General features: G+C 44.9%; 1 protein-coding gene across 1 annotated transcript; it reads right to left on the reverse strand.

The window, feature by feature from the left end:
• Positions 1 to 5,741: 5,741 nt before the first annotated feature.
• On the reverse strand, positions 5,742 to 23,641 carry LOC137525383 (nmrA-like family domain-containing protein 1). The gene is made up of 6 exons (XM_068246453.1): positions 23,524 to 23,641; positions 23,323 to 23,406; positions 14,070 to 14,308; positions 10,607 to 10,856; positions 7,998 to 8,188; positions 5,742 to 6,107 (listed from the first exon to the last, which is right to left on the reverse strand). Exons 2-6 carry the CDS (start codon positions 23,360 to 23,362, stop codon positions 5,928 to 5,930), a joined length of 900 nt encoding a protein of 299 aa, XP_068102554.1. The 5' UTR covers positions 23,363 to 23,406; positions 23,524 to 23,641; the 3' UTR covers positions 5,742 to 5,927.
• Positions 23,642 to 24,003: the final 362 nt, after the last annotated feature.

Below are 24,003 nucleotides of genomic sequence, written 5' to 3' on the forward strand. Positions count from 1 at the left end.
ATCACTAGTTACTAGCTTGTGTGTAAGGCTGCTGTACATGGATGTTATACACGGAATGGTAGGGGGTTGCTGTACATGGATGTTATATGCAGAGCCAGGACAAGGTCCTCCAGCACCCAAGGCTGAGACACCAAAGTGCCCCCTTCATCCCTCCCACTCCAGCCGTCACACACTGATTGCTATTAGACTAAGAGGCGCCCCAGGGCCCCCAACACCTTAATATCTAGTTATCTGGCTTGTAGTCACTTCCATGTATCCCTTTTTCTGATTTCTCTCTGCTGCAAACACATTAAGGGAATGATAGCTAAATGAGTTGTGCGCCCCCTCCTACACTGCGCCCTGAGGCTGGAGCCTCTCTCGCCTCCGCCCACCCCTGTACCCCCTCCTACACTGCACCCTGAGTGAGAACAGGCTCTGAAGGTGTCTGTTCAACTAGTGATGATGGACAAATTCGACCAAGAGACAGATATTGAATCTGATCAGAGAGATCTGCTGGCTGCAAATACACCACAGACCGATTCCCGAGCATGGAATCTTTCGGGAATCTGCCTCACTGCCCATGTCCCCCAAATATTTCATCTGCATTTATACCTTACCTGTCACGTTAATAGTCTTCCCAGCATTTACGTACTCTTTCCCCACCCCTGATGCAAGTCTTACATTGGGACCCACTTTATACATAATTGGTAAACCGAAACCTGCCAATGGCAACAACAGTGTCAGAGGTGCAAGAAGGGGATGGGGAAATAGCTTGTTAATGATCACCACTATTCAAAGTATCTATAGAAGTCATTATTATGAGCACAGGACCAATAGAGAGTTAATACTGAAGTTTAGGGAGGGCCCCTCTGGCCCAAGGGCATCGATGCGGTCACAACCTCTGCACCCCCTATTGCTACGCCCCTGTTTAAAAAGGCATGTTGTCAAGTTTAAAAATATCACCTAGGAGAAAAAAAAAAGTGACTTACATATGGGCCCAGGCATGTGTGTGACAAAGGGGAGTTACCTGGTCCAGGGCCAGGCCATAGGCTGGAGAGGCTCCAGCCTCAGGGCGCAGTGTAGGAGGGGGCGCACAAGTCATTCAGCTGTCATTCCTAATTGTGTATGAAGCAGAAATAAATAAGAAAAGGGGATACATGGCAGTGACTGCAAGTCAGATAACTAGATATTAAGTTGTTGGGGAGGTTGTGGGCCCTGTGGCCCTCTTAGTCTAATAACAATCAGTGTGTGACGGTGGGGGTGGGAGGGATGGAGGGGCGCACTTTGGTGTCTCAGCCTGGGGTGCTGGAGGACTTTGTCCCTGCTCTGACCTGGTCATAAAACATGACTGGTTGACTCAATGGAGGGGCAGCGGCTCACCCCCTGTGGCAGGCACACAGGAACAGCTGAGCTGACAAGGTTACAGCCTTCTGTAAGGAAACATCACAAGTTTAGGACCCATTTTCATGAATCAATGTCAGACTCCCACTAATTATCCATGTGCCATTTTAGTATGAGTTGTGTAAGTGGGAGCAACAGGCAAACCAGGCCATGTGGCCTCAGACCACACTGCTGTGCTCCTCCCCAGAGGGTTGGACTGGGAGGTGCTAGAGGGGGTGTTCCCCAAACAAACCACATATCCAACGAATTCAAAATATTAATCTGGAACTGTACTGAGGGTAGACTGCAATGATTTGCATCTAATTCTAAGATGCAAAATTATGCAACAGCATGAAGATAGGCCAAATCAGATCCGACCTTTGCTTCATTCTATTTATTTTCAAAAGGATACATTTGCACAATTCTGTACCAACTGTATTTGCATCTCACCAAATTTTGAAATTGAGAAAACCCCATGTTCCATCATTAGGGATAGTCAATGACGTGCAAATAGAGTGCATCCAGGATGATGCAAATTGTGTATGCAAGTTTATACAGTTTGAAAAAAACTAATCAAATTTTTACCTCATCGGGGTTGGTTTATTTTCATGCTAATTAAGATTTGCTTGCAAAATGTGCATAATGCATCTACTCAAACACCTCATCCCTGTATATTAGACTAAATAAGGTAAAATGGCAGAAGCAATGAGCTTTGAGTCAGATGAGCATTTTTTGTAAAAAAAATAAATCTATTCAGAGTGCAGTACAGCCCTGATGATGCAGTACTATGTGCATTGTACAGGGCTGCACCATAATAAAATGGAGCAAAAACAGGTCAACCTCAGAAAACCAATGCTTTCTATTGGAAAGCATGACTGGCTGGGCTAGTATTGATGTCAGAATGGTCTGAAGTGTTAAGGCTCATACACACATCAGACTATAGTCTTTGAAAAAAAGAAAGATCAGACTAATCTTACCCCCCATCATGTAGTATGAGAGCCATACTCTACCCAGTCTATTCTATGGAGCTGAACTCTCCATCAGGGAAAAAAAAAAAAAAAAAAAAAAAAAAAAAAAAAAAAAAAAAAACTTTGCAAGATGCTGCACACACAGATGCTGTACAGACACAAAAGATCAGTATCTGCAAAAGATCTGTTCCTGCAAATTGCATTCATAGTCTGAGATCTGCAGATCCTCATACACACCTTGTTTAACTGATATTCATCTGCAGATCAGACAATCGTCTGCAGATCTGAAAATCCATCCTGGTGGATCTGATCTGCAGATGAATGTCTGTTAAACAAGGTGTGTATGATGATCTGCAGATAGACTATGAATGCAATTTCCAGGAACGGAAATTTTGCAGATACTGATCTGTTACATGTGTACAACATCTGTGTGCAGCATCTTGCAAAGATTTGTCTGATGGGGAGTTCAGCTCCATAGAAAAGACTGTAGAGTATGGCTCTCATACTACATGGAAGGGGGTAAAATTGGTCTGTGATCTTTCATTTTCCAAAGACTATGGTCTGATGTGTGTATGAGCCTTAAGGTGCATACACACATCAGACTAAGGTCTTTGGAAACTGAAAGATCATAGACCAATCTTACCACCCTTCCTGTAATATAAGAGCCATACTCTACACAGTCTTTTCTATGGAGCTGAACTCCACATCAGAAAAAAAATCTTTGCAAGATGCTGCACACAGATGTTGTACACATGTAACAGATCAGTATCTGCAAAAGATCTGTTCCTGTCAAAAATCCATTCCTGCAAATTGCAATGATAGTCTTTGAGATCTGCAGATCATCATACACACATTTAACTGACATTCATCTGCAGATCAGATCCACCAGGATGGATTTTCAGATCTGCGGATGATTGCTTGATCTGCAGATGAATGTCAGTTAAATAGTGTGTATGATGATCTGCAGATCTCATAGACTATCATTGCAATTTGCATGAATGAATTTTGCAGGAACAGATCTTTTGCAGATACTGATCTTTTGTGTCTGTACAGCATCTGTGTGTGCAGCATCTTGCAAAGATTTGTATCTGATGGGGAGTTCAGCTCCATAGAATAGCCTGTAGGTATGGCTCTCATACTACATGGAAGGGGGTAAGATTGCTCTGTGATCTTTCAGTTTCCAAAGACTATGGTCTGATGTGTGTATGAGCCTTTACTATGGACATGTGCAGCTATTTTGTGAACGGCAGCTACACAGACTGGAATTAGGCACCAGAAGTAATCTGGTGGCCATCTTTGATACTGCCTGCAGGTTCTCCTCTCCCCCCGTGGAGAAGCCAGCCTACCAGGAACTAAATCCTGGTATACATCCAATTTTTGGCCAATTTTACCATTTCCATGTAGTACGGGAGCTTACCTACATAATCTGCTCATACTATTCTGTCTATTGCCCCTCATACTGCATGGAAGTGGCAAAAATTAGTGATGGGCCAATCAAAATTGGATGTGTGTATGCACCAAGACTGTAGGCCTCCTGTTTATTGCATAAAGGAAGAAATGCTATTAGGGATGGTGACAGATGTAAAGCTGATGTAGAATTTAGCAAATTATATTCAGCTAAAAATACCACCTTAAAAGTGAACCTCCGGACTAAAAATTGACTCAGCAGCACTGAAAAGGCTTGGTGTTTCTTTAACAGTTTCACAGCATCAGAACTTGGTTTCTCTTACACAAGCCTCATTTTTAGCTGCACAGAAGAAAACTGCCCGGGCTTTTTTCCCCTGATGCTGTGCAAAGCATGATGGGATTTCTGATGTTCTCGTTCTGCTGTTTTGGTGCAATTTTTTTTTTTTTTTTTTTACATTTTGAATTTGACATTTGAAACTTAGCGTGTGCAGCTGGGAGGGGTGAACAGCACACAGGACAGTTGGAACTGTGTCTCATGCTCCCTGTCTCCTCCTTTCCAACCAAAAAGATGGCTGCCCCCATGAATCACAAACATTTGCCTGTTCTTTTAAAACAGGGTGGGTAAGAGATTATATTACCTATCTATTCTAATTAACATAACTAATGTAACTTGATGACAGTATGTTTGTTTAGGCTGAAGTTCCCCTTTAATTTGGATCATTTTCAAGCTGTGTAATTTGATGCAGAATTATGCAACTGTCGTATACGATATGGAATGGTTTGCGTCTCATTGACCATCGCTACACACTGTACCTCACTACTAGTGTTCATACAGCGATTATGTGGCCCGACTGACCATCAATACTATCAAGTCAGAAGCAAATCTGTGCCGCAACAAGCAAGCCCAATGGATGATTTCACCAATTTTGGACCAAACGGTCAAGTCTGTAACAATCCTGCTGAGAAATCTTGGACTGACTGGTGCGTGGCCATCAACCGGGTCGGACTGGGCCACAGTAGCACAGTTTTTCCCCTGGGTGGGCCCCGCCTCCAGGTCTCTGGTGGCCCCCCCTCCTTGTCTGACAGAGCTCCAATTGCTGCCTGCAGCACAAAAATTTTCAGTGCTGTAATCACTCATGCTGGAGGGACAGTGGCGCAGCTAAGGAGCTGTGGGCCTCAATGCAAGTTTTACAATGCCCCCCCTCCCCCCCAAGCACTCTATACATAATTGATACGACGCACCAAAACCTGCCAATGGCAACTACAGTGTCAGAGGTGCAGGAAGGGGATGGGGAACAGTTTGTTAATGATTACCACTGTTCAAAGTATCTATAGAAGTGATTATTATAAGCACAGGACCAATAGAGAGAATACTGTAGTTGAGGGAGAGCCCTTCGGGGCCCCTTTGGCCCAAGGGCCCCGATGCGGTCACAACCTCTGCAAAGTAGGACATTACTTTATATTGAAGGAGGGGACTCTATGCAAAGTTTTGCTGGGCAGCAGTGTCTGAATTACAATGCTGCTAAGATCATGTACATTTGGCCCTGTCCATAATACATCATGACCACGCCCACCTTCCAGTGCATGGTCACGCCCTTTTTCACTGCAATCATGGGATGTGTCGGCCCCAGGTTGAAATTTCTTTGGTGGGCCCCCAGTGTCCCAGTCCGACCCTGGCCATCAACATTTATCAGCCTGATATCACACACGGTTACAGATACCCTGGCCGCTGTCCTCCCAAAGGTCACACATGCTACACATGGCAGCCACATAGGGTGCAAATGAGGAAGCAGGAGGCACTCATGGCACCTGGAACCGGTGAGATTTGAATGCATGGGCATATTAACCTTTTGAAAGACAGCCGCCAGTTGGCATCACAAGGCCGATTCCTGAGAGACCTCATGCTGAAAATTGGGAGCCAACAAATCTGATTAGATGTGGAGAGATCTGTCTCTTGGTCAAGCTGCAATTTATAGGCGCCTTTAGACCACATAAGAAAATGTAAGCTTTGCTCAAAGGAAATCCATGCAGATTTAATCTCATTTTTTATTATAACAAGACAATAGCCTGGTCCCAGCTCTGCACAGAAGGATTTTTCCAACCAAACACAAGTCCACAATGAGGCCCTACGTGGCCAGTATCACAGCCTCAGTCTTTTCACATAACCGTCCAAGGTGAACAACATGAACCAGTTCACAGATTAGCAAAGTCAGCTTTGTGTGCCTCCAACCATTCCTGGAACTTCTTGGCCTTGGGGTTGAGTTGGAGGGTGAGCTCAATGTTTCGGTCAGGCTTCTGCATGTAGAAACGGAACATATTGGCGAGTTCTTGTGCTCCCGGGAAGCCCAGTTTCTCATAGTCCTCAGGAGTCATCTGCAGGACACAAGAATGAGAAGAACCTTAAAGCAAACATCATGCACTGTAATCATCAAGAGGTGCAATGGTATACACAAACATCCTGGTGCTCTTTTCACTGTAAAGGGCAAAATTGGCCAAATGTACTAGCTACATATACTGGGGACACCTATACACAACATTCAAATATACCCTAATAGAAAATAAAAAAAAAAAAATTAACTTTTAATCAAAATCGCATTAAAAGAAAAAAAAAAAAAGTTTGCTGACCATTTTAGTACAAATGCGACAAAGCGAGACAGGAGGTATAAGTTAGAGGTCCAAAGACCATCCAAGTTCACACTGTATTTAATTGGACCCTACACCAAAAAAAAACTCAACATGTTTCATTCCCTCAATTGGAAACTTTGTCAGGAGTGAATATTAACTAGTGATAGAGTGACTACGTGCTCAACATGATGAATACATTAATAAATCACATATTTACAAAAGTTAGCAAAGAAACTAGCAGAGTGACGGCCACCACCAGCAGCCTGCTGAGGAGTGAGTGTCCAGCCTCTCCTTTTATACTGTGATCAGGCACCCAGAGAATCCTGGGAGGGGTGGCACTTGACACGCCCCGTTACTGGGTGCTGTAGTCCCATCCCATTGGACCCTGTAGACATCCATCAACTTATTTGGCCAATTGTAAATGACAACCATTATCCACAATACATTCATAAAGAGCAGGTAAAAATACCTATTTCAGGGCGGAAAACGCTCTATGGATGCTCCAAGGAGTCCACATCCATTGCCTGCGAGCTGCTGGGTCTCCGACAAAAAAAACACGGAGAAAACTGTAGCTCCGTAAATCCCTTAGGGCCCTTTTCCACTAGCAATCGCTATCGTTCGCGCTAAACGTTAGCGATTGCTGAATCGCAAGTGCAGGAAACTTCCCGGCGATTGCGTTCACGATTTTGCTATGCAATGTATAGCAAAATCGCAGCAAAGATCGCTCCGCGGTGTGATCGCGTTTGAGTCAAAAACAAATTGCAGTAGTGGAAATTACCCACCGCGATTCCTATGTTAAAAAGCAAACCGTAGCGATTTCAAAATCACTAGCGGTTTTGCGATTCAGCATCTAAAACGCCGCTAGTGAAAAAGGGCCCTAAATCTAATTGGTGGATGCGCGTATAGGGAGGGCGGGTATAGGTGCAGGAAGCATGTTTGACTGACAGGCCCGCCAACCAATAGGCAAGCATATCATCCCTTGCACAAACACACCTATACACCTGGCTACATGTACCGGGGACACCTATACACCTGGCTACATGTACCGGGGACACCTATACACCTGGCTACATGTACCGGGGACACCTATACACCTGGCTACATTTACCCGGGGACACCTATACACATGGCTACATGTACTGGGGAACCCCTATACACATGGCTACATGTACTGGGGAGTGGACACTTAGACCTGGCTAGCTATACTGGGGGTACCTGCTGTCAGATCTGTATTTTTGGGGAACCGCTGATGCCAGATTATGTGTATTTTTGGTGAAATGCTGTCAGATTACATCTACTATTTGGGGATACACTATGACAGAGCTCAAACTTCCCCTGGCAGACCTTTTATACCACTAACGCAATGCATATTTGGCCCCACCCATGACCACGCCCATTTTTTGGTGCGCCACAGAGGTTTTTAGGGTAAGTCCACGCCTTTTTCAAGGACTAGACCCCTGGGCAACACTATATAAAATGTACAGATACAAGCAAGGAACTTCTTGGAGTAATGAGGGACACCCAAACACTAAAGCAACAGCCAAATTTAGTTGTGTTGTGGACTACAATATGCCAAACATTCTTAATTTTTGTACATGAAGCACCGGTATTCACCCAACAGTAATCACTAGTTCTTACCTTGGCATTTTTGATGGTCTTCCCGAGCACTTTGGACATTATGGCCGCGTATTCATCTACGGTGAGTCTCTCCGTGCTGAGGCCAATTGCCTGGGAGGGGTATTTGGAGGGAGACAAAAAGATGCTGACGACAACACCACCCAGATCCTTCACCGAGAAACCATCCATGGGAGTGTCGCCCATGGGGATGGCTGGAAGAACGAAGAGGGTTTCAGTGAGTTGGGGGAACAAACTGGGTGAGGGAATAGCATTCTACAAGCTTTTAATCCATTGTGTTGATCACAGAAAACAAAAATAGCAGTTAGTGTATATACAAGTCTGCCAACCCCACCCACTAGAAGCAACCAAGTCTGAAACCTGGATTAGCATCTCCAAGAAACGACTGCCCTTTATCTTAAGCTCTGACTAGTTTGCCTCATATTGCCCTACAATTTCTATAGGTCAGCTTGCAGCTGGTAGGCTAGGCACATGTGCCCCACTAGCCAATCATTTGCAATTGCAAGCTAAAGAACTGTCAGCAGCAAGCCCAAGTCAACCTAAAGATTTTTCTACCCAACACAAAATGTGTTCCTCGACTTTCTTGAAGCTTAACTCCTTAATTTCGCGCCCCCCCCCCCCATTACAAAGAGAATCTGTATTGTTAAAATCGCACAAAAGTAAACATACCAGTGCGTTAGGGGACATCTCCTATTACCCTCTGTCACAATTTCGCCGCTCCTTGCCGCATTAAAAGTGGTTAAAAACAGTTTTAAAAAGTTGGTTTATAAACAAACAAAATGGCCACCAAAACAGGAAGTAGGTTGATGTACAGTATGTCCACACATAGAAAATACATCCATACACAAGCAGGCTGTATACAGCCTTCCTTTTGAATCTCAAGAGATCATTTGTGTGTTTCTTTCTCCCTGCAGTTCTCATGCACTGAAGTTTCAGGCTGCTCTTTTTTCTCCTGCAAACAGCTTTGCCCTTGTCTGTAATTCTTCAGTATGTGAAAGCCCAGCCAGCTCAGAGGACGATTTATCCAGCTTGTAAAAGATAAGAGAGAAGCTGCTCTAATCTAAATAATACACAGGCAGTGTGCATAGAGGGGCCTGGAAGGGGGAATTCATAGCAGAACCACAACACTGAAGAACTTGGCAGCCTTCCAGACACAGGCCGACAAGTCTGACAGGGGAAAGATACATTGATTTATTACAGAGACTGTGATAGCAGAAAGTGCTGCAGTGCTGCAGTAAGCCAGAACACATTTGAATAGCTTTTGGAACTTGTAGGATGATAAAAAACAGGATGCAATTTTTGTTACGGAGTCTCTTAAAACCCAGGTATAAGAATGCTGGTACTAGCCCACAGGTGTTGAACTCCAGGCCTGGAGGGCCAGATCCATGCCAGTGTTTAGGATGAACTAAGAGGAAGGTTTTCTACTTGGACCACACCCTTCCTGATTCAGACCCATCAATTTGAGATGTGTCAAAAATATGTAAATCCACACTTAGCCAGTTACTGTATATCATCTGTGTTATTCTCTAGCATAGTTCCAGGGTATTGAGATCACGGACCTCACACCTCAGACTAGGCCTTGTTCTGATATCTGTTAGGACCTGTAGCTTTCCTGACTATTCTTCTAATCTCTGATTTGGTACTTTGCATATCTGATACTCTGTTGCCGACCCGGCCTGCCTGACCTTCTGGCTGTCACCCTCCGCAGCGTGTCCAGCCTTTCCGCAGGGGTCCCCTGCTCTTCAGAGGGGACACTGCTCCTTGTCAGGGACTCTCTCCAGGTGTCCTTGACTGCAGTAGAGTCTTCTCTACTTATTGGACCACCTGCTACCCCGGTGGTCCAAAGGTTACTGTTGCACCAACACTCACAAACTCAGGTGTCTAGAGGTTAGACATTTGATTATTGGCGATTCTGCAGATCCCCAATAATCAGGTATATCTGTATTCTTGGGGATACTGCAGATTGCCAAGAATCAGATTCTCTCTCTGGTTGCTGACACCTATCGTTACATCTAGCCTCTGTACTCACACCATTCACCCAATCCTTGGCTTCAAAAAAAAAAAAAAAAAAAAAAAAAAAAAAAGTGTTCCCAACCTGTCTGAGACCACCAACTGCATGTTTGGGGAAATCCAGGAGGTAGTCAAAAGGCTCTACTGAGACACCACACCAATTACCCCACCTGGGAAGGTTTTGTGGTTTTCAACAAAACGTACTGTTGGGCCTTGGACAGGTTTGGGAATGGATGGAGTTAGAAGACTGGGGCAGTTACAGGCATTTGTGTACTCTCAGGTCTCCGTGTAGTGAGGCCACAGTACCTGATGCAGCATGGGGGAGTGGCAGTGTTGGAACAGGGCAGGAGTTTGTGGTAGAAGGTAGCATTGGGACAACAGAGGAACATAGTGGTCCATCCTGGTAGTATGGTCATTGTTACTTCATGGCTGCGCAGAGGTACACAGATGGCAATGAAGTCTCACTTTTGGTTAGAGCTGAAAATTGAAGCAAGTGCACAAACTGGCAGGATGTGCCAATTTGTAAGAAGATATTCAGCAAGACTATGGAACACTACACCAGCAGGAGCACCATCCTATTGCCTTATAGAAACAGGTCTTACCTAGAGTGTAGCCATCACCGTCTTTGTCCTTCTGCGGTCTGAAGAAGGTCAGCAAGTTTTCATAGTAACACGGCAGCCTCACACTGGTCATGGGGACCCCGATTGCCCAGAAATACTCCTCTACTTCCCCTTTCCCGTCAAAGTGTCGCACCTCCAGCTTGCCTTCGTTGAGCTTCTTTACATTCTCCAGACCACTGAACACCACCACCTTCAGTTCAAGACGCTTGGCCACATCTGCAATTCTCTTTCCCTAAAACCAAAAAAGTAAATCAACCAAAGCAATGACTAGGGGGGGGGGGGGGGGGGGGGGGGGGGTTGGTCCTTAAAGTAGAACAGTTGTAGGTGTGATCATACAACAGTCTCTTGGCATAGAAAGCTTGCCAAGTCACCAAGCGTGAACTGACCTGGGAGGGCACAGGGAGGTAAAGCTACTTCATAAATGTGCATTTACCAGATCCTTATACAATGGCTGTAGCCAGTATTTTAAATTAAAAATTTTGAGTTACTATACTTTATACAGAAATTGACACTAAAGATATGCTGAGGTTTGAGACCTTGTTAGGAACAGTTGATATAGGCCAGTGATGGCTAACCTTGGCACTCCAGCTGTGGTGGAACTACAAGTCCCATGAGGCATTGCAATACTCTTACAGCTCTAAGCATAACTCGGGGAGGCAGAGACATGATGGGATTTGTAGTTTTGTCACAGCTGGAGTGCCAAGGTTAGCCATCACTGATATAGGCCTTTGTCTTCCAAGTATTTCTGGGAAATTGCAGAGTACATGGGCGCAGTGGCCCAGAAGGCGGCGGCAGAGTACATGGGTCATAGTATATGTATTAACCAGCTGAGCGGTCTGGACGAGCTCAGCTCGTCCAACACCGCCAGCGGCTGCCGCTCAGGCCCTGCTGGGCCGATTTTGATGAAATAAAAAGCAGCACACGCAGCCGGCACTTTGCCAGCCGCGTGTGCTGCCTGATCGCCGCCGCTCTGCGGCGATTCGCCGCGAGCAGCGGCGAAAGAGGGCCCCCCCCTAGCCGCCTGAGCCCAGCGTAGCCGGAACAAAAAGTTCCGGCCAGCGCTAAGGGCTGGATCGGAGGCGGCTGACGTCAGGACGTCGGCTGACGTCGATGACGTCACTCCGCTCGTCGCTATGGCGACGATATAAGCGAAACAAGGAAGGCCGCTCATTGCGGCCTTCCTTGTTTATTCTGGGCGCTGGAGGCGATCGGAAGATCGCCTCCGGAGCGCCCTCTAGTGGGCTTTCATGCAGCCAACTTTCAGTTGGCTGCATGAAATAGTTTTTTTTTTATTTAAAAAAAACCCTCCCGCAGCCACCCTGGCGATTTAATCAGAACGCCAGGGTGGTTAAAGCACAACCCCAGTGACAATGTAAAAGTGGGTATCCTAAATATCTTACTACATCATCCTAGTTTCAGCATCAGAAAATAAATCGTATACTGCATCTACAGTGGCTTGCTAAAGTATTCAGCCCCCTTGAGGTTTTCCACATTTTGGCCACTTCTCCCTTACTTCCCTTGCCCATCATAGTGGCTACCTAATGCTAAGGGGCACCTGTACCTGATGTACCCCCAATATCAAGTAGCTAGAGGTGCCCCCAATAGGTAGCTAGAGGAATCTCAGTATTAACCCCCCTGGCGGTCTATTAAAAACCGCCAGAGGGCAGCAGAGCAATTTTTTTAACAAAAAAAATTCTCTTCAATCATGTAGCGAGCCCGGGGCAAGTGCTTGCTGCGTTAAAAAAAACAAAAAAAAAAAAAAACGAGCTCTTCAAATCGGCCCAACGGGGCCTGAGTGGTGACCTCCGGCGTCTCTGGACGAGTCTAGCTTGTCCAGAACGCTAGGGAGGTTAAGACTCTGCATAGGGAAGGGGGAGAGAGGAGCTCAGGGAGAGGTGTTAGCCCCTTTCCATCAGGTGCCTGTAGGCATGTGCCTACAGTGCCTTATGGCAAGTCCGGCCCTGGGAGGAGTGCCCCATTTATAAGATCCTGATGACCACACTTGTAAGGTGGGCCAAAGGGAGATAAGGGAAGGGTTGTGAATATAAAGGGTCCACCATCAAAGTCTCTGATTTGTAGTTACGCCCATTGAGGAGATTAAAAAAAAAAAAAAAAAAAACCCACTCAAAAAATAAACCACATAACGACGTTTGTGGGTTTCCATGTCAGTTCACGGAGGGTGTCTGAACAGCCTGCGAGTGTCCGATTGCGTCTCGCAGGCGAAATGTAAACACGCGATGAAGAAATCCCCGGCGTTTACAGCGTACGGCGCTACTGTTACAGCAGCGCCGCAAAGCTGATCGGCGATCCCCGACCTCTGATTGGCCCGGGGATCGCCAGCATCTGATAGGCTGAAGCCTGGTCACCCTGCCTCAAACCTGATCTGTGCTGTGGGCTGGAGAGCCAACGCAGCACAGATCAGTGCAAAATGCCCGGGTCCTACACTGCTCAAGTGGGTTCACACCCATAGCATTACATTAGCAAGAGCTTTTCCAACTACAAAGTGCTTAGAAAAGCTTGTGTAAACAAGAGGTATTAAAGGTAACCAAAACTGAGAGGGATATGGATGTTTCCTTTTAAACAATACCAGTTGCCTGGCTGTCCTGCTGATCTCTTTGGCTGCAGTAGTGGCTGAATCACACACCTGAAACAAACATGCAGCTAATCCAGTCGAGCTTCAGTCAGAGCACCTGATCTGCATGCTTGTTCAGGGGCTGTGGCTAAAAGTATTAGAGACGCAGGATCACCAGGAGAGTCGGGCAACTGGGATTATTTAAAAGGAAAAATCCATATCCTTCTCAGTTTAGCTTCCCTTTAAAGAAAAAAACGTGACCAAGGGTTGAACTTCATCCCAATCAGTAGCTGAAGCCCCCTTTCCCCGGATAAATCTGCACCTTTTCTCAAATGGATCATCAGGAGGCTCAGTATGGCTGAGATTGTATTGAAACCCCTCCCACAATGTGATGTCATGACACTGTGGGAGCCTTGTTGCACTGTGGGAAAGAACAGCTGTTTTCAAAAAAGCAGCATCTCCTTCCACTGAAATCCTGTCAGCAGTAGAGATATTGCCATGTGATACCGTAAAGGTTAATGTAAATCCGGGAGAGGAAAGGTTTTACAATGGGCAAACACTTCATTTTTATAATCCTCGATAATAAAACTAATGTCTGTGTCCGTTCCTGTGTCAGTGCTTTTTGCACTGTGCACTGTGCAGGGACAGACACAGAGACACTGCGGAGAGCCAGAGGAGGACGGGGCGCGAGTGTCAGGCATGTGCGCGGTGGTATTAGTGACAGACCTGGCTAGTTTTTAAACGGGCTAAGTCACTAGTTATGTATAAATTTAGTCACTTGTTCACTATATTTTCGCTGGAGTTGCTCTTTAACTTCAGACCCCATTGAGAAGGAAGGAAATGTTCTGCCATCCCCCCGATCATCCCAGTTACCTGGGCAACCTCTTTGTCCTGGTCCAGATGTTCCCAGTAGTTTGTCACCACAAAAGTTCCATATGCTCCACTGAGGGCCGCCTCCAGGCTCTTCTCATCGTCCAAATCTGCGGCCACCACCTCAGCCCCGGCCTCCTTCAGCTTCTCAGCGGCCGGCTTTGTGGGGTCTCTGGTCACCGCCCTGATGGCAAATGTTCCATCTTCCAGAAGAGCAGAGGCAACGGAACCCCCCTGAGCTCCTGCAGAGGACAGTGAGAAGGTGGTCAGTGCAGAAGACATTCCAGTCCAACTCTTCTGGAGAACACCAAGACATTTACAACGGAAGGAACTGGACAACATTATACTAGAAGAATAAGTCACTTAGTGATGAGCACACATTTTGCATTGAAATTACGATGTGAAATTGTAATACGAAATGTCGGGAAAATACGTAAATTTAATCAGGAACCGTAATTTCATGCAGACTTAGCTGTTCATAGCAAAGCCCTATACATGCGAGTGTCACCAAAATCGTCACGTATATTAAAGGATACCCGAAGTGACATGATGAGATAGCCAGGTGTACAGTGCCTCGCACACAAATAACTATGCCTTGTTTTTTCTTTTCTGAGCCTGAAATAGCTAAATATTAGGTATGCAAGTGGCTGACTCAGTCCTGACTCAGACAGGAAGTGACTACAGTGTGACTCTCACTGATAAGAAATGCCAACTACAAAACACTTTCCTAGCAGAAAGTGGCTTCTGAGAGCAAGAAAGAGGTAAAAAGGGGAATTTCTTGTCAGTGAGGGTCACACTGTAGTCACTTCCTGTCTGAGTCAGGACTGAGTCAGCCACTTACATACCTGATATTGAACTCTTTTTTTTTTTTTTTTTTTCCTCTGCCTGAAAAAGGGAGCACAGCCTAGTTATTTGTGTGCTAGGCACTGTACATACACATGTCTCATGTCACTTCGGGTATCCTTTAAGACTAGAAACAAAAAAAAAAAAATCCAAAGACCTTATAGTTTGAGAAAATAGATTTTGAAAATGCAAGTGAAAAATGGTTTTTAAACTCAAAACAAAAGTTTGCTTTCCTAAAACAAAGAATGAGATCATTCTGGTTTGAATGAGCTTGAGAGGTCTCCCAGTGCATCACTGCTGAATATATGCAAATTAACCATTGTACCCTTAGAAGCTAAACACACCTCCAGAACCGCTGGAATGCAATGATGTGTCAGCTTGTTAATTTGTACAGAGCCATAACAATCCAACATGCATACAGACTGTTTTGGATTGGTTGATCCTCATCAGTGCTAATCATGGATTAATTTGGCTCTATGACAAATTTAGACCATTTTTCCTTTGTAGTTTGAGAATAGACTTTATAAATGCAGTCTGATTTTTATTTTTATTTTTTTTAAATAAACTTAACCACTTAACATATGTGGCAATTTGGGTGACAATAGTATTAACTGAAGAAGTCTTGTAAAAAAGTAACACCTTTTAATGGCTAAATGATAGTTAAATGATGCAAGCTTTCTGGGATCTAGTCCCCTTCTTCAGGCATATTTCCAGATGTTAGCTGAAGTAAGGCACTGATGCAAGTAAAAAAAAATATTGAATGTCCAAATTGTAATTGCGTATGGCTGTGATTGCAAAAATGTATACAAGATTTCATGTAATCTTAGATTAAGTCCTCTACTAGGCTATTGGTCAGTCCATGTTTGCAGTTATAATTAGAGAAGGTGCAGTGTGATGCTCAATTGGGACAGTCACTCTTGTGTTGACTTTAGTCCACAATTCCCAAACTGCATATATTTTGGATGGAGTCTGCATGCAACTTAGTATTCGCTTATCACTGGCCATCTCCCATCTGATACATGTAGCTTTTCTAGCAAGGCCTTATCAGATTTAAAGTGAATGGGAACCCATAATTAAATTAAAAAAAAAAAAAAAAAAAAAAGTCAGATACTCACCTAAGGAGAGCGAGGCTCTGAGTCCCATAGAGTATTCCCTCTCCTCTCCTTGTCCCCGCTATTGCGCTGGCTTCCCGTAGCAGTATTCGACCATTTCAGTCAAATACCGCTGTTTCCCCACCGAAGGGAGGCTTCGGAAATGGTTTGGGAGTCTGAATGCTCTTGAAGACAGGCCGCTCTACACTGCACACGCGCCCTCTATGATGCACTCGCACGTGCGCAGTATGGAGCCGCCTGTCTCGGGAGGACTCTGCTCCTGAAGACTTCATGTCCCCACGGTGGAGGATTTCAAACGGGGGAAGCCAGCGCAGCACCGGGAGAGGAGAAGGTAGGCTCATTAGGGCCTAAGCCTTCCCTCTACTTTAGGTGAGTAACTTTTTTTTATTTAAATATTGGCTTTAAATCACTTTCTTAATTGGATTCAGCCACTTTCACAAGAACCACCACTAACAATCATTCTTGTGTCCATGTTCCAGGGCCTTTGGCTACACTTGCTGTTGCCAGCAGGGATCAGGACCCAATCTCGAGTGACAATTTGGGGTAGAGTCCTGTACAGAGACGTCACTAGCCTCTGAGTGGGAGGGGCTGACCATGTGCCATGATGGAGTAGGAGGGGCAAGGAACAGAATAGTCTTGGCTTGCACTTCAATGAGTTTGACAGGTGAGCTCTGTCACAACACATGAGGGGGCCACCATACACAAGATTCTTGGCAGAGGTGGGCCAAACTGCCTGAGAAGCATCAGTGTGTATGAGGCCATTCCCACCATGTAGAATTTACAGGACTGGAGAACAAGAATACCCAATCATAATCTCAGATCTGCACATGACCTTGCGTTTGAAAAGATCAAAGGTTGGAGAGTGACAGATGTGTTGAGAGGTGAAGCATGTGAGAAATCTTGATGTTCCCTGAACTCCCTTTTACTGACAAGCATACGCTCTACCTTAGGCCATTCCCCTTTGACCTAAGGCCCAAGTTGCACTCCTACTAGATATCCTAAAACCACACTGCCTCTAAGTATGTTTATTGCACAATACCCCTGTGGTTTCCTCCCTATTACTTTAGATGGTAAGCTCATAAGGGCAGGGCTCTCACCCTTGTGTCTTGCAATTTGTTATACATTTTACTTTTGTCAGTGCGATTACCAATTCTGTATACCATTGTCTGCATTATGTACCCCATTTTGGTTTCTTACTCTGTGCAGAATATGTTGGCACTTTATAAAATCAATAATCAACCACCAGAAATCCACTCTGGCATCACGAGACCTGCAGTAAAGTTACGCACTACTGGGCTCTACCAGGAAGAGGCTCAGCAGAATCTGGGCAAACAGCCAAAAGTGTCCCATTAAAAAAAAAAAAAAAAAAAAAAAAAAAAAAAAACACTGTTAGTCTTAGGCCTCTTTCACAGTGGGACATTGCATTTTGGTGCGACGTTAAAGTCGCACCACAGACATGCAACATGCCCAAAAGTCGCAACATGGCGTTACCAATGCATACTGCAGATACAGTAGAGCATTCAGGCAATGAAAAGCATGTCTCAAAGTCATTACTGAGCATGTGCAAACAGTCTGACGCAGCTAATAACGTGTATAACGCACAGCATGCAGTACTGTCACTTAACGTGCAGCGTTAGACACCGATGCAACGTGTGCACTGAGAACAGGGCATTGATTTTTCGTTGCAGCGAGTTATTCTGCGTTAAGGCAGGGGGTCACACTTGTCGGCTTCCGTGCGCATTTTCTGCACAGAAAAACTGTTTTCAAACTGAGAACTCATGTTAATCAATGAGCTAGGTCACACTTTAATGTGAATTTCGCACGCAGAAAAAAAAGAACACATTAGAATAGCTTTTGGAACTTAGGATGATAAAAAACAGGATGCAATTTTTGTTACGGAGTCTCTTTAAAGTCTGAAATTCCAGAAGTGAACCAGAGGCGGGGCCGGAGCATCGGTGAGTGGCTGCGTGGGCACAGGATGCCTACAGGGGACCGTTAGAAGCCCCGGGTAACTTCAACTCATTTTCCCCCGACCCCCCTACAGTATCCCTTCAAGACGACAACTGAAGTGAGGGGATATGGAGACTGCCATATTTCCTTCTAAAAAATACCAGTTGCCTGGCAGTCCTGCTGATCCTTAGCCTCTAATACTTTTTAGCCATAGCCCCTGAACAAGCATGCAGCAGATCAGTTTGTGTAGGTTTCTAGCATTGTCAGATCTGACCAGATTAGCTGCATGCTTGTTTCAGGTTTCAGACACCACTGCAGCCAAATAGATCTGCAGGGCTGCCGGGCAATTGGCATTTAAAATGGAAATATGGCAGCCTCCATAGGCTTCTGGCAGTCCTGCTGATCCTCCCGACATCAGTAGTGTCTGGATTAGCTTCATGCTTGTTTCAGGTGTAAATTCAGTCAAACATCTGATCTGCATGGTTCATGGTATGTGGCCACAAGAGGCAGAGGATCAGCAGGACAGCCAGGTAATCTGCATGGTTTAAAAGGGAAATATGGCAGTCTTCATATCCCTCTCAGTTAAGTTTTCCTACTCTGGTCTTAAAAAAAAAAAAAAAAAAAAAAAAAAAAAGGAACCTGGGACCATATGAAATTTTTCATCTGAGTGTTCTAGGTCAGTGTACCCCAACCCTGTCCTAAAGGCCCACCAACAGTGCATGTTTTGTGGAAATCTTCAGAGGTAGTTAGGCCTCTTTTCCATGGACTGTTGAACTGTGTGCTCAGCAAGCAGTTTCCAGGCAGCAGTGAGCAGCTGTGCGAGTTTGAGAGGCATTTCACTGCCTAACAGTCTATGGAAAAGAGGCCTTATTCAGCTCTGCTGAGACACTAATTACCCCACCTGTGTATTTATGTGCTTTTCTGAAAACGTGGCCTGTTGGTGGGCCCTGAGGACGGGGTTGGGGGGAACTGCTCTAGGTGATATTTTCATAAATTGTCATAAAATACTATTTAAACCGCCACCAACAAAAAAAAAAAAAAAAAAAAAAAAAAAAAAAAAAAAAAAAAAAAAAAAAAACTCATTTTGATAGTACCGCAACTTTTTTTGTACTTTCAGTTGTAAAATGCTGAAATTTAGTTTACAGAGAAGATGAACATAATCTCCTAGGAGATTTGGAAAAAAAAAATAAAATTATATGGAATTGCATATGGGCCCTGGAGTGGTAGCATGGAGTAACCAGACTGCAGCCATCAGATAAGGATTGTGACCAGTCGGCTGCTCTGCGTTGCCTCCGCACCCTTCTCGTTTCATTAGCCTGTGTAGCACAGGCCCTGGGGCACAGGAGTCGTGCACATGGACCTTTGACTCCAGCTGTCATTTAAACACGACAATGCAAATCAGCTGCAGATTGAAGCCAGTTACTCCATTTTATCAGGTGATTACGGACCTCTGAAGTTGGAAGGTATGCTGCCAGCCTGAGTTCTTCAAAGGGCAACTGTAGCAAGAGGGATAGGGAGGCTGCCATATGCATTTCTAAGCAATACCAGTTGACTGGCTATTCTGCTGATCATCTTCCTCGAATGCTTTTAGGCTACTTACACACTAAGACGTTGCGTTTTAGGGGGCATTATGGTCGCATAACGTGCCCCTAACAACGCATGGTGGTGCGGGAGAGGACGGTAGAGTGAGCCGCGTTAGGCGGCTCTATCCGCATAAGGTCTCCCAGAGTGGCGCTGATTGGCAGGCGGGACCACGTGATGCGGAGCGAGACACTCCGCATCACGTGGTCCCGCCGGCCAATCAGCAGCCGCCAGTGCATATTAAGTAGCCATGTGCGCGGCTACTGTAGCTGGCTCTCCCCGCCTCCTCTCCGCCCCCCACTGAGCATGTGCAAACAGTCTAACGCGGCTAAAGCCGCTAGAACGCACAGCATGCTGCACTTTCACTACAACGTGCAGCGTTACATGTAAGGCAATGTGGGCAGTGTGAACAGCCCACTTGTGTTACATTGCTGTGCGTTGGGGGAGCGTTACAGGCTGCACTAACGTGCGCCTGTAACGTCCCTGTGTGGAAGCAGCCTTAGTCATAGCCCCTGAACAAGCATGCAGCAGATCAGGCGTTTGACTTTGTCAGATCTGACAAGATTAGCTGCATGCTTGTTTCAGGTGTATGATTCAGACACTACTGCAGCCAGATTAATCAGCAGGGCTGCCAGGCAACTGGTATTGTTTAAGAGGAAATAAATATGGCAGCCTCCATATTCTCCTCACTTAAAGGACAATTGAAGACATGCCCCTGCCGCACCACTAACCACACCCCCATCACCATGCATAAAAAACCCTCACAAGATCTAACTAACAAACCACACTGTCCTTTCTATCACTTTTTTGTTTTTGACTTTTGAAAACAGTATATGTAACGTATGGGAATAGTTTAGAGTCTAAACATTCTATACTAGAGTCCTGCTTAACCAGAACTCAAGCATCTGGCAGTCTCAACTAACTGGCGTGCCTGGTGGGACACAAGAGGAGGGGCAATTACGGAGGTGTGCATCAAAAACTGCTTACCATCCCTCCAGGTGCCGTCTTTTTGGAAAGGACAGCGCTGGAGGATCCTTAAAGGGAACCTAAACCGAGAAGGATATGGATTTTTCCTTTTTAAATAATACCAGTTGCCTGAATCGCCTGCTGATCCTGTGTCTAATACTTTCAGCCGCAGCCCCTCAACAAGCATGCAGATCAGGTGCTCTGACTGAAGTCAGGCCTGGTGCACACCAAAAACCGCTAGCAGATCCGCAAAATGCTAGCAGATTTTGAAACGCTTTTTCTTATTTTTCTGCAGAGTTTCAGCTAGCGTTTTGCGGTTTTGTGTAGCGTTTTTGGTGTAGTAGATTTCATGTATTGTTACAGTAAAGCTGTTACTGAACAGCTACTGTAACAAAAAACGCCTGGCAAACCGCTCTGAAGTGCCGTTTTTCAGAGCGGTTTGCGTTTTTCCTATACTTAACATTGAGGCAGAAACGCATCCGCAATCCAAAATCTGCTGCAGCCCGGGAGTATGCGTTTCTGCAAAACGCCACCCGCTCTGGTGTGCACCACCCCATTGAAATGCATTACCCTAGCAGATCCGCACCCGCAAGCAGATCGCAAACCGCAGCGGAAACGCTCCGGTGTGCACTAGGCCTCAGACTGGATTAGTTGCATGCTTGTTTCAGGTGTGTGATTCAGCCATTACTGCAGCAAAGAGATCAGCAGGGCTGCCAGGCAACTGGTATTGTTTAAAAGGAAACATCCATATCCCTCTCAGTTTAGGTTCCCTTTAAGCAGTTTGATTAGAGATGAGCACAAACGTCAGATAGATTTTCGCAATTACAATGTAAAGATTTTGGAAAAATTTTAGTCATTTGTAATTTTGCACCGATTTGAGTAGTTTATTGCAAAGCCCCCATACTTGCTATGGCAAACAAAAGTGCTACATTAAAAAAATAACTTGCATTTTTTTAAACTCAGAAAATTGACAGTTAAACATTTTTTAAAACGGATTCTTAAAAACGAAGTTTTTGGTGACAATAGCATGTCTAGGGGCTCTTAAAGTCAGCCTGAAATTACACGAGTTACAAGGGATCACAAAAATCAGTTGAATTTACAAAAATCGTAATTGTGAAAATTTTTGCATAGTTGTAGATATCACCATTTCTGGTGCACGCCAATGGGCAGTTAAAGGGGACCCAAAACAAACTTTTTGTTAATTCAAAATATTTAGTTGCACCACTCTGACACATACAAAGATAAATAAACACTCCTTCAAGCCTATGAGCATTTCAGTGCATGCTTTTTACCCTTCTCATTACTAGGGTTGTATGGGTGGCAGCCATTAGCAATTCCTCCATTGCCAGACACCATCTACTCCACCAGTTTGCCGGATTCTGTCCCGGCAATATGAAAGGAAGGGAGGGGTTCCTCCAATAAATGTAAAATATTTTATAGTTGTCATGCAGCTGAAAAAAGGCTGCTAATTATTATAATTTGGAAAATAGATGTTATTTCTGAAATCTTGTATTTTTAGATTGAGTCCACTTTAATCTGTTGGGGGAAGGTTAGGGTTACTTTTAATGCAGTTGCTTGACTTCTCAAGCAAGCCCACACATCTGTGCCAGATAAAGGAGACTACTGTATTAAAAAGGTAGCCATATATATCTGATTCAAGCGACAAAGCGATCAACTTTATGGAATCTACTTCAGTATGGTTAATCGAAAGTCAATCAACTAGATATCCACACACTACAAGCAATATCCTATGCAATACCCCTTCACTAATCCCTCTGACCGATGTGTCTCAATGTTCCGAATACAAAAATAGTTTGAGTCAATCGAATGACACGTTAGCAGTAGCCAATTCCTGTGCGATCGACTGATATCTTGCACCCTTCTCAATAGCCTAAGCTGGTCGATGCAACATGATATCAGCCACTTTTCATCGACTGGGTGTCAAATGGGATCAACTCAAGTGGTGAATTGTACAGCAAAATTGCTAGATGTATGTCTACCTTAACATTGCCTTTATTTGTCCCCCTTCCCAACACTAATGTACAAGAGGGACAGCTGGAAGCTATGAGAAAGTTAAGGCGAGTACATACAGATAAAAGTCTTTGGAAAATGAAATATCACAGACTAATTTTACCCCCTTCCATGTAGTATGAGAGCCATACCTACACAGTCTAGTCTATGGAGCTGAACTCCCCATCAGACAGAAATCTTTGCAAGATGCTGAAAACAAGGATGCTGTACACATGCAAAAGATCAGTTCCTGCAAAATGCATTCATAGTCTATGAGATCTGCAAATCCTCATACACACCTTGTTTAACTGACATTCATCTGCAGATCAGATTATTATCTGCAGATCTGAAGATCAATCCTGGTGGATGTGATCTGCAGATGAATGTCTGTTAAAGAAGGTGTGTGACCATGAATGCATTTTGCAGGAACAGATCTTTTGCATGTGTACAGCATCTTTGTGTACAGCATCTTTGTGTGCAGCATCCTGCAAAGATTTGTATCTGATGGGAAGTTCAGCTCCATACAATAGACTGTGTAGAGTATGGCTCTCATACTACATGGAAGGGGGTAAAATTCATCTGTGATCTTTAATTTTCCAAAGACCTTTATCTGATGTGTGTACCCACCTTTACTCAGAGCTCTGTGTGCACCAGCCCTAATCCTGCTGAGAATACCCATATAGGCTGAGCTGGAAAAACCCACAAGGTGCAGCCAAGCATGACTCCATATGTGACCATCAGGCGGTCCTGCAGAGCTCCTACTCTGCCTCCCTCCAGTAGAACCTTCTCCTCACCTGTGGCTCCAAACACAACGATCACCTTCTTGTCAGGCATGCTGGCGGAGGAGGAGGACCAGGCGACTGTTCTGCAGGCAGACTCTGCAAAAAAAAGAGTGAAAAGGAAGACAGAGAATGAGGCTTTATACTCAGCTCTGTGCACAAGTCCCCCTCCCCTCCACTCCCCTCCTCCATAACTTGCTAGTCCTGTTGGCTCACCTCCAACTGTCACTGACTCAGCAAGTCCTACAGAATGCTGGATGTGGGGGGACAACAGCCCAACGCCAGACCCCAGAGAGACCCCCCTCAGGCCTGAGAGTCAGCAGCCAGTCACATGGCACAGAGGAGGAGTCTCACTCCACAGCTGAACCATTCTCAGAGTCCTTACAGAAGACGAGTCTGCGCAAATCATACAGATTTCAGCCCTCGTGTCGTTTGAGAAACTAGAAGGAAACTTTACACCACTTTTAAGAAGTTGGGGTGTTTGAATTATTAGTTATCTTTCTAGAAATGTTTAAAGAGACTGAAGCAAAAAAATCAATAAAATGATGATTTGTATGTGCAGTACAACTAAGAAATTAAAACATTCGCAACAGAGATACAAGTCTAATATTGTTTCCAGCACAGGAAGAGTTAAGAAACTCCAGTTATCTATGCAAAAGCCAGAATGCACAACTTTCAGGGCTCGTTTCCACTGTT

This window comes from Hyperolius riggenbachi, chromosome 7 (assembly GCF_040937935.1).
Source record: "Hyperolius riggenbachi isolate aHypRig1 chromosome 7, aHypRig1.pri, whole genome shotgun sequence".
NCBI lineage: Eukaryota > Metazoa > Chordata > Amphibia > Anura > Hyperoliidae > Hyperolius > Hyperolius riggenbachi.